Source organism: Triturus cristatus, chromosome 3_2 (assembly GCF_964204655.1).
Source record: "Triturus cristatus chromosome 3_2, aTriCri1.1, whole genome shotgun sequence".
Taxonomy (NCBI): Eukaryota; Metazoa; Chordata; class Amphibia; order Caudata; family Salamandridae; genus Triturus; species Triturus cristatus.
In genome coordinates, this window is record NC_140584.1 from 509,543,585 (window position 1) to 509,561,369 (window position 17,785).

Here is a 17,785-nt window from a genome sequence, read left to right on the forward strand (position 1 = left end):
TCAGACACAACAAAAGCGTTAATTTCGCCGATAACTGCTTCCTCGACAAACCTTCATTACTTGGCCAGTTTACCAGAAAACATAGGACCACAGTAACGTCCCAAAGAACCGTATACTTAGGCTGAGGAGGATTCGCCTACCGAATACCTCGCACCACCTTGCAAACCAGTGGATGCTCCCCCACCGGCTTGCCCTCTACGTGCGGATGTCCCGCCGAGATCGCTGACCTAAAGTTCTTCACAGTCCTATATGCTAACCCCGATCTGGCTAGCTCCGACAAGAAATTTACAATCCTATGTATGTCGGATCCCACGGGATCACCCTGCCGTTCACCACACCAACCAACCCATCGTCTCCAAGCAGACTCGTACCGTTTGTGTGTGGAGGGTGCCCAAGCTTGTGACAGGAAAAAGAGTGTCCTGTGAAACTCCCGGCAGCTGCCAACGACGCCTGAAAGTCTCCAAGCCATGAGAACTAACTGGTCTTGTAATACCAGAGGATGTCGCAGCCCTTGAGGATCTGTGAGGATATCTGGGAATGACCGAATTCGAACCGGAGGCACACAAGTTAGCGCCATCACGCTTGGAAACCACGCCTGTGCCCTCCAACATGGTGAAATCAGAATAACCTCCGCCTTCTGTCTGCGAACTTGCGCCAGAACTCTTGGGATCATGACAAACGGTGGAAATGCATATAGAATGCCCATCGTCCATGACTGAAGGAAGGCATCCGAGCTGACCGCTAACAGATCTGGCCGCCAGCTGTAGAACAGGGGAACCTGTCGATTGAGTCTGGACGCAAACAGGTCCATCACACAAGGTCCCCATTTGAGAGCCAAAGCTCTGAAAATCCTGGGATGCAGTCTCCAGTCGCTGGCATCCCTCAAATACCGCAAATTCCAATCCGCTATCACATTGGTCGACCCTGGAATATACTCCGCTGTCACCACAATGCGATGGTCCAGGCAATAATGCCAGAAGTCCTTGGCCATTTCCGCCAGGAGACTAGACCTAGTACCTATGAGGCGATTTATGTAACGGACACATTGTCCATGCGGAGAAGAATGCAGCAAGAAACCCGTTAAGGGGCAAGAGTGCGAATCGCAAATGAGCCTGCTAGAAGCTCCAAACAATTGATATGCAGCTTCAACTCCACCCGGGACCACCGACCCCCCCCTGTCTCCAGAGTCCCACAATGTGATCCCCAGCCCCAACGGCTGGCATCCGACTCTATCACCACGTCCGGGTTGGTTGAAAAAATGGCTCTGCCATTCCAGGCATCCATATGCTCTAACCACCAATTCATCTCCGTACGTGCCTCTGACGACAGTACAATCTGCTGCGCGTACGAAAGACCCTTGCGCAGGTGTAATCTTCAGTCTCTGTAGGGCCCTGTAGTGTAAGGGACCCGAAAATATCGCTTGAATGGAGGATGCTAACAGACCTACCAGTCGAGCTAATATCCTCAATGATATTGTCGGAGAGGCAAGCGCTCTCCTCAACTCTTTCCTGATCGCCACTCTCTTCTTGAGAGGCAGAAGAAGCTGCGTCGTGAGCGAATTGATCTGAAAGGCCAGAAAATCCATTACCTGCGATGGTATCAATAACGATTTCTCCAGATTCAGAATGAACCCTAACTCCTGCAGGAGTTGTATTGTCCATGAAAGATGGACCAACAAAAGATCTTGCGACTGCGCCATAATCAAAATGTTGTCTAGGTAAATGATCAGACGCACCCCTCTTTCTCTCAACCACTGTACGACAGGCTTCATCAGTTTGGTGAAGCACCAAGGGGCAGACGAAAGGCCGAAGGGCATGGCGGAAAATTCGAACCATTGATCTCGCCAAAGAAATTGAAGGAAGCGTCTGTGCGGAGGGAATATAGGGACCGCGAGATAGGCGTCTTTTAGGTCCAAGCGAACCAGCCAATCGTGCTCTAGTAGGATATCCCGCAGGAGGTGTATGCCCTCCATTTTGAAGTGGCGATACACAACCCAAGCGTTGAACTCCATGAGATTGAGCACCAGGCGGAACCCCTGATCCTTCTTGGGGACCAAGAAAATGTTGCTTACGAAGCCCTGTGTATGTGGGAAGGTTGTTACGATTGCCCCCTTCTGGAGCAAAGACTCTCTTCCCTGTCGATGAAACTCTGCTCTAGTAGGGAAAAATGTAGAGGACCGGGCACGTGACTCTGCTCTGGAGAGGCATAAAACTCTATGTGAAAACCTTGCACCGTCTGTAAAATCCAGGGATCGGACGTGAGACCCTGCCACCTGTGGACAAACAATGCTATCCGACCTCCCACCATGCACTCCTTGGGACTTAGATCCGTACCTGAATAGGGAACATCTCCTGCCGTGTTCTGTTGTCCTCGGTAGACTCCTCTCTGGCCTCTGCCTCTTCCTCCTCTATTGCGGGAGGGATAGAACTGTGGTCTTTGATTACCTCTGCCTCGTTGTTCTGCTCCTCGTGAGGTCTGACTAAAACCTCGGCCGAACCCTCGACCTCGTGAGCAGCCGGCCCTGTCAAAAACACCTGTGTGAAACACTTTTTTAATATTTGCCTGAGCCTTGTCTAACGCTGAAAACATGGCCACGTATTTTCCCATCTCCTTAACAAATTTGTCCCCGAAAAGCATGCCATTGGCGAGGGAACCCGGTTCTGTAGCGGCCACCTTCGCCAACTGGGAGTCAATACGCATCAAAAAGGAACGTCTCCTCTCTGTGGAGAGAGCCACATTGGCATTGCCAAGAAAACACAAAGCCCTTTGGGCCCATTCCATGACGTCCGACGTGTCCAGCGGAAAGCTTTGATCTTTAGCATTGACCGCAGCTTCGAGGATTTTTGTGAGGGGTCCAGAGACATCTAATAACTTGTCTTGGCACCCCCGCCAAGCCCTATCTAAGCCCTTCTTGGGGTCCTTCGCAAACTTTCTCATGAATGTCGCTATATTCGGATCTAATTCTGGCGTATCCGCCACCTTCCCTGTCAAGGAGGGCCTTGGGCATTCTGATCGTAGAGTCGCCCGCACTTCCTTCTCAAAGCCCTGCCGCAAATTATTAGCCACATAATGTGCCACTTCCGGACAAGGTACCCATTCAGTGGACCTAGGATGAATCAGACTTTGAGGGTCAAACAACAGGTTCTTGGGCGCCTGGCTGTCGTCTGCTTTATACGCTGTGTGCTTAGTCTTCTTTGCCTTCTTTTTAGGCAGCACCGATTCAACCTCGGAGTCTGAGGTAGCCGGTGTAGACGGGGAAGACTCCTCGGTAGTATAAGTAGCCATGGAGCCATGATCCTTCATTACATTCTTGGCCATGCGCGCTAACACTTGGGCCGATGACTGCGTGTGCCCTGCGCTCTTATGAGAAGATTTCATCTTCCTTTTGCCATAGTTATGAAGGGGCTTTGTAAAAGGCTTTAAGGCCTTGATCAGGGCTTTATTTACAGAACCCTGGACGTGGGTGTCCAGGGCTTCCACAAGATTCTCCTCCAATAGTTCTTCCTCTGGCTCCTGATATTCCTCAAATTGGTTGCACTCAACCCACTGGTCTTCCTCTTCGGCGTAGTACACCATTGCCGCAAAGCAGAGAGGACTGGAGGAACTTTCACAAGGGGGGGGGGGGGAGTAACCCAGGGGTGCATCAGACCCTTAAAATGTGACAAACCACTGTATCAACCCACTACACTGCTGGGCTTTGAGGCGTAAGATCAAGGTGGAAAGAGACCCCTACACTCCCCTAGAGGCAAGCTCTCAACCGGATACTGCTCCGGTCAGCGTTCAAAAGAGGCCAGAGATTTATGCAGTCCTGCTAGCGTTAGACGCGAAGAGCCGGTCCCTCGTAAATCGAGAAAAACTGCTCTTCGCGCTCACGCGCAGCGTCTGGGGCAACGACGCGACTGCTCCCTGAGCGCGAGGGTCTCGCGTCTGCCTCCTCCTGCTCCACCGCCCCCTACCGCGCGCTCTGTCGAAACCCGACACACAACGCAACCGCGCGCGAGCGAGTCGCTGCTAAGACACTTAAATCATCACTGTAACAAACCTAACCATCCTCCCCCAACGTTTTTATCAAAACATTAAAATCAAGGGAGAGGTACTTATCTGCTGCTGCAGCAGCAAAGAAAGAGGAAGTTACGGCGTTTACAAAAGCACTTATATGGTGGACTGGAATGTGATTGGTGCAGACACAGGAGGGGGGTTTGCCTTCCTGGGTCATGCCAGTTTAAAGTTCGTAGTTTTTTTATTGGCTGCTGTAATTGTCAGTAAAGATTGAGAAGCATAATCAGAGCATCCGTGGACTGACATAGAATTGGAAGGATACCCACAAGACTTCATATAAAGGATAGATATGTTGGGTTACTCACCTTAGGGGGGCAGACAATATCGCATTATAGAACTCTCCATGGAAACCTTTGTTTAGATCAATGTGGAACTCCTTGGACATTTATTTCAATACGCATAAACCTCCGTGAACATGTTTAGCTTGGTTATGTTTTTAGTAATATCACACATATAATATTCAATACTATGTTTATCGGCATTTCTTTGTATTTCCAGTGAACTTATCAACATTGCTGTTCTTTCATGTGGATGTTTTCTGGTTTCTCTTTTTTTCTTTTCCTTTTTATCTTGTCTTCTCTCTTTTCTCCTTTCTCGTTTTCTTTTTTCTTTTCTTTTTCTTGGCGCTCTGTTTTCTCTTTCCTTATTATTATTATTACCTTGATTTACACAATTTAGAATTCTGATTCTAGAAGAATGCACATTTTATGCAATGTTATTTTTGTATTTGTGCGTGCAAATGTCCAGCGGGTGTATTATTCTAAACTTTTATTTTTTTGTTACTTATGTATATTGTGAAAAATGTAATAAAGCATTTGAAATAAAAAACAAATGCTGACACCCAACTGTATATACGTTCTGTTGGCAGATTTTAATATTGCGGCATATTTGATGTGCTCTACCGTACACAAATTCTAGAACTATTAACACTCCTATAGAGTTCCTGTTAAATGGTTAGCTGCGGGTAGTGTACATTACGTTCACTGAGGAATTCCACTGTGCATTACTCAGTGTTTCGTAATTATTGGAATTCAAAACTTGCCAAAACATTTTAGTGTAAAGTGTCACTTCAGGTGTGGAAGAGGCTCTGGGGTTTTGTTTTGCACGATACATAATGCAAGGACAGAGACCGTGGTTAGACTTGGGTAGACTTCGTGGGAAGTCATGAAATAAAACCATTGATACAGAGTTTTTGCACTGAAGCAACTAACTGCTTCTACCTCTAATAGGGTAACTCAACAGTAATTTATTTTGATCTTGGTATATATTTTTGTTGGGACATTATAGCTACTTTGAAGTCATTAGCAGGGTCAAAAGTGATCCAGACAAGCTCAAGGATGTATTTCTTCACCTCTCATTTGAGAAAGGAGGATTACCTATCAAAGGCAGAAGAGGTTTCTAGGGCTGGTGAAAACCAGTGCAAGTGTCCCCTGAAACTAATGATGAATCTGTAATAAATATATTTGAAATATAAATATTTTGTGGTTATGGATATATTTGAAATACTTACACAGCATTATTTTTTATGTTCTCTCAAAATACAAATAGTGATGTGCACTCTAACAATATAGATACCCTAATAAATGTTCAGTTAAATGGGGAAGCCGCCCTGGTGAAGGCATGAATTAACTTGTGCGTGAAATAATTGACAGTCAATGAGATTATGTTTATTTAAATGTGTCAATGTTCTATTTCAATAGAAATAGGATGGTGTGAGACTTTTATTTTCTTTTTAGGAGAGGGACAGAAGGACCTGTTACAGTGTGATGCTGCACAATAATAAAACATGTCTGGGGTACAGGCTTGCATACACATCCCAGAACATTGTATTAAAACTGTATCAATGAGTGTAAATATATATCTGTTTATTTTAATATTTTGATGGAAATTCACATCAGACAATTCAAGTAACTTTGGGGAGAAATATGATAGAAGACATGAGTAGAATTTATCTTGATATCATTGCCGGTGACCTGGTTCTTAGACAAACCTCAGCAGGATTACTAGGGCAGAAGAAAACATCCGATATGTCAGTCCCGGTAAACAAAATAAATTAATGCTAGTATGAAGGGACTTCGTGTAAAAATGAAAGTTTAACTTGACCATCTACTTCATCTCCCCACCAGCTATCCCAAACAGTTCTAAAGGAGATATAAATTAGTGTCCACAGAAACATGGGAGGACTTTTGGCTCATTGATGTCTTTCTTCAACATGCAATGGAAAGACTGAAAGGCTTAAATGAGGATGGATAATACAAACATGAAATCGCTTTAATGATGACAGTGATCAGGCACTGGATAAAACAACAACACAAGACTTCAGAATAATACTAATAATCCGCCTTATACATAGATTTAAATGGTCAGTCACAGTGACCTGATGCTATTTCTCTGATTTATAAAAAAAAACCGTTTGTTAAACTCTGTTGCATAGAATTTTAGTTTCCAGATTAAATTAGTTTTTGTGGAAGAATTGACCTATTTATTATTTTTTCATTAGCTCTACAAATGCATATATGCTTATATATCGACTGAAGAATCCAGCAAGAAATGCAAGTAAGTATATCGAAAAGAATGTTTAATAAAATAATGAATCTTTAATAAGACTGGTTATATTTTACTCAATCGCCATAGCTAATAAAACAACAAAAATGCCATTGTTTTCACATTACAGCTTCTATAAGGGGATACTGTATTGGAGAAATGGTTTTTTTCTTTTGTCTTCTTTAGAAAATGATGTAATCCTCATGCTTTTTTTGGAGGTGGAACTATAAAAGACATCAATTAAGTAACTGCAGATATGAAGGAATTATCGACTAGAAGGCACATTTAAAGTTTCAAGGTGTGCGGCTTGACATATGAAGTTATGCCTTCCTCTTTAGCCTCACTCAAACTTGCAACTTAGCTGTCATTCCTTGTCTTATTACCAGCTGTACCTGCTAATGGAACAGAATAAACTGGCCTGGGTACCATGTTGGTTACAGACAAAACCGACTTGAACTGAGCTACTCCTGTGGTCATCATATATGGAAAACTGCACAGTAAGGATTATCTAGCCTTCTCTGATGGATACCTGTTGATCTAGTTTCCTAAATGTATGCATCCCCAGGCTCCAGACTGTCCAGAGGCCTTTTCCAACTATCAATAGCTCCCCAGTGCCTCTAGGGGGTCTCACAATGGCTTCAGCCATGGCTTTCCTCCTGCACCTGAGTGAGCCATATAAGGTGCAACCTCAGGTCCTGATGTCAGTTTAGGCTCCATCAGACATAAATCTGGAGCTCTATCATTTTCTGAACAGTCCATATTTTGTTTCACAAGCAGTGTACCTTGAACCTTCCTGTCTGCGTTTGCGGACTCTTTTTTTAATAGTAATGTCGCTACCAAAGCTTTTGGGTTTCAAGTTGTGCCAGTCCTGCAGGAAGCAAATATCATTTTTGAACACCTCCACAGCAAGTGTGCAGTGTGCCTCAGTTTAGACTAACTTAAAAATGTGAGGAATGTGCTCTGAAGCACACCACGGTGATTGTACAGAGGTCAGACGCTTCCTGGCTAAGTCATCCAGGGGGGAGCTCTCCAGTTCCTCACAATGTAAGCCATGAAATGGGAATGCTCTGAGGAGAAATCTTCTTTCCACAAAATGTACAGGAAAATGTACAAGATTAAGTGCAGGAAGGACCACTCTCTATGTCCTCCTGGAGTAGATCTACATTGACTGAGAGCCCCTGTGTTGGTGGGGTTGTTACCCCATAACATAGGAGTTCACTTACTCTTCTACACATATACCGGTGCCAGTGATATTTAAGGTGACTTTCACACTCTTTTTAGAGTCTTGTAGATTGAGGTTTTTAAAATTAAGTGCTGGAAGGCTTCAGGTTTGCTTATCCACTCTCTGGTCTGCTCCCTTTCCACCAAAGTGGATTTAAGGGACTTCAACTCAACTGGCGTCTTTGGCCTCAGTGCAGATAGGAACGCAAACAATGTCTGTGTACACACCATAGATAACACTGTCCAAAGGTCAGTAGTACATGGAGTTGACAATGCTGGTCGTGGTCCCTTTGACAATGCCTACCACCATGGCTTTCACAGAGCTGACTGCTGTAACTAGCTGAAACACCCCTCTCTAAGGGAGAAGATCCTGGCTGCGGAAAGCATTAGGATGGCAGAACTTTATGACCATCCACTTGCAAAGCATTTTTCTAGATCTCAGAGGTTTGCCCTTATGAAGACTTTGTCTTGGATTGAGGTTCCTTTGAGATGCCAGTCCCTGAATTTCGTTGAGGATATGATGACAGCTGTGAGGGAGGTAACTTGTTACCTCCTGAGTATTGAGAGTTAGCCCTATATTTTGACTTACCTAATGCTAGTAGGTTTGACACCTCATCAGAGGTGCCTTTTGGGTTCACCTGTCTTTCGTGTCCACCTGTGAAAGAAAGTTAGCTCATTCTCTTCTGATAAGGCTGTGGGACTATTGGCTGAGGTCGTGCCCCACCTACTGCAATATGTCAGACTGCAGCGACTTTTACAGACCAACTGCTTGTTTCAATAAAGCTATTTTGGATCTTGTCATGATGATTTGCAAGAAACATTTTTCGGTTCCTGACACCCATAGACAAGTGGCAAAGAGTTATAGGCGGCAAATCTTTGTACACTTTTCTCCGCAAGAGATTCTCATTGTTCAGGTTTCCTCAGAAAAACTTGAGGCAAACTATCTCCCCACACCAGATTGCCACCCATCACTCATTCTTTTGAAACTTCTCATTGGTCAGCTTGAAGGCTTCTCACTGGTAAGCCCTGTCCCCTTTGAAAGGTACCATACCCGCTTCCTTTTTCCGGTGTGGGTGGCCATGAAAGGCCTGGTAGCACCTTTGCCATCTTTCAGCCCTGGCATCCGAGTCCAGGGCAGTCAACTCCCTGCCTAAACATACGCCACTGTCGCACTTTGCCCGTGAACCAAACATGAGTGGGCCATAGGAACACAGCCAGACTTGCAACACCGCTGTGATGGTGGCAGTATAAAATTCTATGAGAAACGAGCTACCAGAACCCCACTAGCTAGCGTTCAATGCCATGTGTATAGCAGGTAAGGTTTGTAAATTCTCGCTTTTTCGTAGCTTGCCTTAACTCATCCAATGCTACATGTTTGCGTCTTGTTTAAAACCAAACTTTGACCGACTTTGCCACTTTTTGTACTTGACTAACTGAAGACACTTATCACAATTGGTATATGATGGAAAGGACTCAGTAAGCAAATTCTGAAAAACTGCCTGGATAAGTTAGATATAGTATCCCACTCAAAATATAGCAATGGGGTTTTATGAAGGCATGTACAGATGTGCTCTGTATGATCTTCCAGGGATGCCCTTGGCAACCTTATTGACATTCATTTTGATTAGGACTATGTTTGGTGAAACGGACCTTTCTTACCTTGAGCACTTCAAAAATAGCAGTGCCACATTGGATCTGACTTTCCATGCCAGGTAGTTTTATTAGCAGGACTGAAGGTTAAACGTTTAATCCAGAGATCACCTGTGCAGACAGACAGACATACCAACCCCCCCCCCCCCCCCCCCCCAGCAGTTCTTTTGCATCAGTAGTACCAAAGGTGGACTGCACCAACGGCAGCCTTCTTTCTTATCCTCATCTACAGCCACGCTTAAAACCTATTTAAAGTGTTTCTCCAAAGAACACAATCCCTATGGGTGCCAGTGGTTCTGGATGGGTGTAAGGGCATAACCTCAGAAAGGTTGTTCTTCAGCAATATGCCCTTCCATTTGTGGGAACTCACTTACTGGTTCCTCCATCTCCAGAAGATCCTTCTGTATCTCACTCCCCCAACTTGATGAAGGCGGGATCAATAACTCCCCGTAAAGAATATTATGAATACCCAGTTAAGAGAGACCGTATTTCAGTTTTTTCCTCCTGGACCACAAGAAGGATGAAGGCTTACAGCTGATAGTAAAATTCAGCTGCCTTAAATACTCGAGGAGGGACATGTTTGAAAATAGTTTTTGGCAGAGGTGATACAAGCCTTGGAGCAGTAGGACTGAATGACATCCTTGGTTCCTGCAAGAAACCTAATTCTTCATTCTAGTCCTCTATAAGAAACAGGAATTAGCTCTCTATTGTGGAAGGAACAGAACATGTTCAGTTTACATTTCTTCTGTTTGGGCTGACAATAACTCAGTGTTTGTGTATATATATATATATTTTTTTTACCAAAGTCTTGACCCTGGTGGAAAGTCATCTGTACAGGTCATGGAGACATGGATTGCCATATTTGAATGGCTGGCTGATCAAGACAAGCTCACATTAGTTGGTGTTTGACCACCTCTTCCAGACCAGCAACATGCTGTCCCTGCTGCAAATCTCCAATAATGTTCCAAGATTCCTCTCAGACCACCTTCTTTTCATTAAGGCAGAGTTAGACACCGCCTTCGGAGTGCTTTTCCATCCGAGCACAGAATTCAAGACATTTGGACTGTGATCCTGATGTTTTGTCTGATGGCTGTTTTTCCAGTTGCAAACATAATGAGACTTTTAAGGGCTCTGCTGATCCTGTATCCTAGTAGATTCTTACCGAGGCCGTTGTCTTAACGGTGATTCATTTGGCGTCAGTTGTTTCAGCATCTGGCCAATCTTTTATATGTGTTAGTGGTCTCCCCTTTCTATTTGAGCTGCTCTTCAGTAATGGATGCACACAGACAACTTAACTGGCAATCTACCCTTTTTTCCCCACCCTCCTACTTCAACCAATTCCAAATGTATTCTTCTCTGTGCTCTCTGGTTTGCTCCTCGAGGGTGTTTAGGCTGTGTGTTTAGTTTTCAGTGAACCTTCAGCCTACACTGTATGTTTCCTGCGTTACTTGTGTTTTGCCAGGTGCTCCAGAATATGAGATGGAACTAAACACAAGTGCTCCTTATTGCACCAAATTTGGCAATGAGAGTCCTTATGCAGAGCTGTTGGTGTTCAGTGTTTGACTTCCAATTTTGTTCACTCAAAAACTGAATCTTCTCTTGCATCAGGTTGGCCAGATGCTGCATCTGAAATTTCAGTGCTGCAGTCAACATTTCTGGAAATTGAAAGAAAGAACCTATATTCTTTTGATCTGAATTCTAAAGTGATGGATGCCAACTTAGCAGATTTCACCTCTACCTATTTGGTGTACTTGGGTTGCTGGCATTGTTTTATTGCTTCGTGTTCTCTAGAGCCAGTGGATCGTTCATGTGCCAGACTGTCCGAATCTATCTTTGACCAAAGAGGGCCTTGCGTTGGGGAATGTTAGTTACTTGAGTCTTCATCCTTGTGCTTGCCTGATTAGCTTTCATTATTTACTTGCCCATTGGTGATCCTTTATCAGAATGGACTACATCTCAACTTTTCCTCTTGTGGTGACACTGTAGGATCTCAATTTAGTTCTGATATTTTTTTCATTGGATTTTATTCTTTTCTAAATATTATCTTATACAATATAATTTGCTACAGATATTGACAGATGTGCATGTTAAGTATTTAATTGGATCTGTAGGTCCAGAGACCACAATATCTTGGGCTATGGTTATCATGCTCTGACAATTCTAGTGACGAGAAAGTTAAAATCTTTCATGAAAATGTAATTCACTGTACGAACAACTATAGTGAAAAGAAACAAAAGGCATTGAGGATCACACATGCCTACAAAGTGTAATAACTGTGAAATTATCAGACTAGTGTTGAGTTAAGCTCAAGTTGGATTAGCAAGATGCTAAATAGTTTGGTCAAAGGGGACATGTTGTCCCAGGTGGAGAGGGCAGGGGTGTATCAAGCATTTTACTGACAGGAAACAACGGGGGAGGGGGTAAAGTGAGGGAAGCAACACTCTGATATGGACATCAATATGGTAATTGGAAAATAGAGTTTAAGTTGCGTACAGTGTCAAAAAAACGTGTAGTGTTGATCATCCCAGTAGGTATTTGTGCATTATATGAGAGAGTAAGATAAGTGTTGCAGGTAAAAGTGAGAAGTGGTGACAAGGGAAGGTGGCACGGCATGCTGCAGCTGCATCATGTATATTTTTCTTGGCTATTCTCTGTCTGTCGTAGGAGGTGATTTGGTTGTAGCTCGAAGGGTAGATTTGACATTTCATGTGACATTACAAGTTGAGGAGATGAACAGTCCTGAGATTTTTTTTCTATTGCGATTTAGATTCTAAAGAAACAAATCATAAAAAATGGAGAGAGAGAGAGAGAGAAAGAATATATGAGAGAGAGAGAATGAGAATATATGCGAGAGAAAGAGAGAATGAGAATATATGAGTGTGTGGGGAATTGAAAGGGTATTGTACTGTGTAGTTCCCACTAATCCATAGGCTCTGCACGTTTGTGGACAACAAACTTTGGGTGAGGTGGCTAGACTAATTCCATGCATCCCCGTAGTTTATGTTGGCCTAGAGACCAGCTAGCTCATAGTGGCACCATAAATCCCCTTAACCTAGATTAAGAGCGAATGGTTTCTGGCAACCACTGAACATGACAACCCTGACCCCTCAGGGATCGTGGTAACAGATTGAGTACCCTTTCACTCAGTTACTCATGCACTCAATTTCTCAGAGAAATATACAGAGAATGCACAATGGGAAGTTCGTCAATCTATTTATTGAACCAACGTTATTCTTGCATGAAATACATGCGCTGCGATAATAATTAGACCGAAGCATATGAAAGTGATAGCAAGCACCAAAATAGTAAATAGAATGTATAGTTCCACCATGGTGCTAAGAACCGCTTATATATGCAGGCATATAAACCAAGGTAGGTATCGGGCGTACTCCTGCTATGCAATCCCTACTCTATGTACTTCTAGGGTATGTGTGAGTGTGTATAACCAAGAATCCCCCCACGGAATGATCAAACCTCATTACCTGGCGGGACAGAATGTAGAACCCTGTCTTGGTCGCGAACTGGAGGCCTGTCACGGAGATGTTAGGCAGCTGCTTGGCGAAGTCCCAACATGCAGGGACCTCTCGATGTCAACAGAAGTGTCTCCTCTGGCTAACTCCCAGAAAAATGTGTATTTATTTACTATAAAAAGCATCCCTGCGAGAGATGTATATATATATATATATATAGAGATATAGAGATATAGAGATATAGAGATATAGATATATATAATCTAGATTAGCATTGTTATGGGTTTGCACATAGCCATGTCGCTCAGTGGATGAAGATAGAACGACCTTGTACAGTGTGTGCAAAGGCCTTGTACTCGATGTGCGAGGCATCATGATAATGTTGCGAAAAGCGAAATGTGTAAGCAAAGCAGTTACAGAGAAACTAATCCAACATTGTCACACACGCAAATATTTGCAAAAGGTTACAGTAAAATATTATTGTGCAGAAAGAGGACAATGTAAGAAAACGTGCAGCATTGCTACGTGGGCCCACAGGCACATAACAATTGATATTCTGTGAAATCAGGCACTTGATCATGTTCTCATAAGGATGACATTACAGTCCTGGGTTCGTAACTCTTCTGTGCCTGATATCGGATCCAATTACCCCATATCTCATGATGTTTCTGCGATCACTAACTGCCTTTGTAGAGGAGTATTTCCAATAACCTGTAGGTACCCAAGCCAGCCTTTCTTTTATTTAGGCTATTTGGTTCTTCCTTCAACCATCATTGTGAAGTGTCAATTCATTGATAAAGTGGAGGGGTAATTTCCCTCCCAAGGCTCCATTCTGTATGTTGGGTCCGATTCAGGGCAAGATATATAGTCATAGGTGACTGGTAGGAGTGAATGGCGTGATGAGAGCTGAAATATGCCATTCCTAGCTCCCCTGCAAAACCACCCTTAATTGACAGTCACCACTCTAGTCCCCCAGTCAAATATAGATTTCTAATTCTTGGCCATATACATTTTATACCATCGGTTTTTCCATTGGAAGGCTCATAATTATGAGTAGAGACTCGCAAGAAAGGAGCATGGAATGTGTAACAGAAAGTAAAGCAGGGTATATTGGACTTTTGGTAGGACCACCATATTGACTGGAGTTTGTCTCCGTATCAGTGATAAGGTCAGTGGTCTCAGTGTGACAGATCTCTCTTCATCACTTCAACCATGGGGACAATGCTGTCCGCCCAGGCCTTGGCCTGATCTGTGGTCCCATATACTTACACCTAGCTGAAGCCACCTTAATAAGAGAGGTTGACACTCACTCTTCCAAATCTGCTTCTCCCCAAATGGGGCGAAATACTAGATTTGTCCTGAGCATTGTGATTGCCTCGGGTGGGGAAATGTATCCACCATGTCTGTTGTCCATCTAAAGCCTGGCAACTCCTCCTCTTGGCGAAACTTCTTAGCTAGTGGCTCAATCGCCACAGCAAAAACTGAAGCCAATGATCCTGACCCCTGCCGTGGGACACTATATAAGAGAGGGACATATTCATTCTGTTGAAGAGAAACATATACTTTCAGTCGAGGTTATCAAGGACTTTCTGAAAATTAGATATAAGTAGAGCTAAGGGATTCCCAGTCCAACATGAAAGTGCGAAGCACTAAACAGACGTCTGATGTTGTGCCGCTTAGAACTCTCTGGCATGAATCTGTTCCAATGATAGTGGACAGGGATCTGCATGACTGTTAGTAGGGGACATGTGAGGGTTTTGACAACATTTTTGTGTCTACTAATGAGTGAGGTGGGCCTTTATAAGTCACTCCAGTTTCCAACTCAACTCAGTTTTTCCATGTCAAGTGAGGATTGAATTGAGGTATCTTGAAAAGCATTTATAAGAGACCCTGTGGAATCCATGGGTGCCTGGAGTTTTCCCAGTGGGTATGTGACTGATGGTCTCAGATCTCCTTTGTCGATAAGGCTCTATCGAAGGTGTCTGGCTGCGCTTGTCAGGCTCTAGACACTGGAAGAGTGGCCATAAAACGAGGCATTCCTCTGTGCATTTTGCATTGCTCTTTCGGGGGCGCAATAGAACTTATAGTATTTAGTAAATTCTTTAGCTATGTCTGTTGTCTCCATCAGTAGCTATCTCTTCTCACCTGTGATACTCTGACTTTGACCTCTCTCCTCTCCCTTTTGATTCAACCAATGCACCCCATGTGGTGGCCGTCGGTATGACGTTGTCTCGAGGTTAGTCGGCGCTGGAGACGCCTTTTCTTGCCACTGGGGCTTCTGCTCCATCTCCTTTACAAATTGAGGATGAGACTCCTTTAGTTGCCATTTTCCCAGTGTTGCAGGACGAGCCTGCAGATACTGGTAGCATTGAGCGTTTGGTTGCTCTTGGCCAGCTGCATGCAGGAGGTTCTTTGGTTTGTAGTGGGGACGTCTGCCTTCAACCGTCCCCTACCTACGATTTACTTTCACCTCCTAGAATAGCAACAGATGCTAGTGCAGCTTTTTCTGCGGTCATCAAACTGGCTCCTGACATTTTAAAGCTGCAACTTCCTGTGGTGACTCTGTCCTCTGATCCCTTATTGGATCTGCTCCATCAAGGAGGCACAGTGGTCGAGCCATTGCTTCCTTTTGGAGAGTCGCTATACAGCATTCTTTTGGGGACATGGGCCAAACCGATGCCAAGTGTCTTTGTTGAGCGTGTTATTGCACACCGTCATCGACCTGCTCCAGATGACCCTGTCTGTCTTTCTCAGCACCCTAAAGCTGGAGGTCTTGTTGTGCAGACAGGTTCGGCTTCGCTGAATTTGGAAGCTCCTTCCTTGCTTCCACCGAGCAGGGAGTCTGGGTGGTTGGAGACATGTGGCCAAACTTTGTTTGTATCCTCTAGCTCTTCTTGTGTGTTTGGAAGGGCTTCCTTTGCCCTATGGGATTCTGTCGACTGATTACTTCCTTCTCTTCCAGAAGAAGTTGGAACGGAACTTTTTCAGCTGGTACAGGATGGCCGTGCACTGGCTAAGTTCACTATCAGGTCAGCGATGGAGTCTACGGATTCCATAGGTAGGACTATGGCTAGATCAGTAGCTATAAGGAGGAACGCTTAGCTGCGTGATTCTCGTTTCTCCCAGAATGTTTGGGAGAGTCTAAGGGACTTGCCTTTTGATGGCCTCAATTTATTTGATAGCCATGCTGATTCTACAGTCCAGCGCCTCATGGCTGGCAACTTGTGTTTGTTCCTCTGAGGGTCTTGTTTAAGTTGTTCTTTAATGTCCACGGCTTTGGTCTCTGTTATGGCTTTCATTGCATTGGTAGTGTTGAAGTATAAGCACTACTTCTCACTTATAGTAGACTATCACTCTCTGGGTTTGAGTCCTTAATTCCCGGACAGTGTGTGCAGCTGGGTAGCTGGTTTGATTTCTTTTCCATTAGCTCTGATAAAGAGCTAGGCTCAAGAGACCATACCCCTTTTATGGGTATATGAACTACTCTATGTGGAGTACTGGTTTGCTATTGTTTGGCTCTTCAGGAATATTATGTTGGTAGTGTATTTCTTTACTGTGCACTCTTTCTGTTATAACACTGTGTCCCCCTTGGACTGTGCCGTATGTTCTTCTGAGATCTATTGTAGTGCGCTAAGAGCTCTATTTTCTTTTTGTGATGGCCTTTTACAAGGTTCAGTTGCGCTTTCACGCATCTGTTTTTTTCCAAACCAGTGGCTTTTGTGCGTTCTATCTTGCTTCCTTAGTGTCCTAAGTATTTCTTGAGTGTATCAGAGCTATGAAGAGGCTAAGCAAGTTGGGTTGTTGTACATATTTTACATTTTGCATTCTTTGGCTGCTATTTGCTTGTAAGTTCTTCCTTTAGGGTAAAGAATAGTGTCTAGTATAGACATGATTTTACTACTCCAATGCACCTGTCCATGCTCCACGCTGTCCGTTTGGGCCAACTTGTTCCAAGTTATCATGAATTAGTGCATTCATCCATCTAGTAAATGTTCTTGCTATATGTTTTTCTGTCTGGTCTACATTCCCAGTCTTCTGAAGGGCAATGACTTTTTCTCCAACATTACTCACTGTGTGAGGTCTCATGACTGTTTTTTCTTGTTCACTAGTTGACAGACAGCATTTTCATATGACAACTCACCTATACTGTTGTGGTGGTGAGACCGAATCCCCTCCCCCTCTTTTTTTTTTTTTATCTTGGGGCGGTTCAATTTTTACCAAATATCTAATTTCAGAGATATCATGTATGATAATTAACGGCGTATACATATTACTACATGCTGCTGTGTTTATGTATGATAATATACTGAGTATACGTATTACTACATGCTGATGTGTTTCTCATATTGTCAGGTATCACAGTTGTTGTATGTGTCTGTTGTTGACAGGGATGTCCTTCTAGTTGGTCTTTAAACTATTCTTTTTCACAACATTAGCCAATGTGCCAGGGAAAATGTAATTCCCTGAACCACAGGGTTTCAACCCTGTAGGGACTGTCGCAAACAGATGTCTGTAATGGACTGCCACAGTGTGTTTGTGGTGCCTGGTAGTCGGAGCATGACTCCAGTGCCTGAAACGACTGTGCCCATATTAAACCGAACACCATACGGAACCGTGAGGACAAACTTTGCTGGCAAGCACACAGACTCAACTCGACCATCAGTCTAAGTCGAAAGGAAGGTCCGGTACCTGCTACAAAAGTTGTTTCCACGACAGATCTTCGCTGCGGTCCAAGTCTTCAGTTAAGTCCATGAGAAAGAACAAGAAGTTAAAGCAGAAATTAGCCACTTCCTAATACTCTCAGGGAGACATGAGGTGTCAACATGTCTTTCTGTCTTGCT

At 43.9% G+C, this 17,785-nt stretch overlaps 1 protein-coding gene and 1 pseudogene across 4 annotated transcripts in view; one reads left to right on the plus strand and one right to left on the minus strand.

Moving 5' to 3' along the window:
- Positions 1-17,785, plus strand: part of USP47 (ubiquitin specific peptidase 47) — a 1,403,064-nt gene that overhangs the window by 671,690 nt on the left and 713,589 nt on the right. For all 4 annotated transcript variants that reach the window (XM_085648190.1, XM_085648191.1, XM_085648188.1 and 1 more), the window contains one exon: positions 6,560-6,615. In XM_085648190.1, the coding sequence (XP_085504316.1) occupies positions 6,560-6,615 (56 nt within the window). The remainder of the gene's footprint in view (positions 1-6,559; positions 6,616-17,785) is intronic.
- Positions 2,574-3,576, minus strand: LOC146857627 (uncharacterized; annotated as a pseudogene).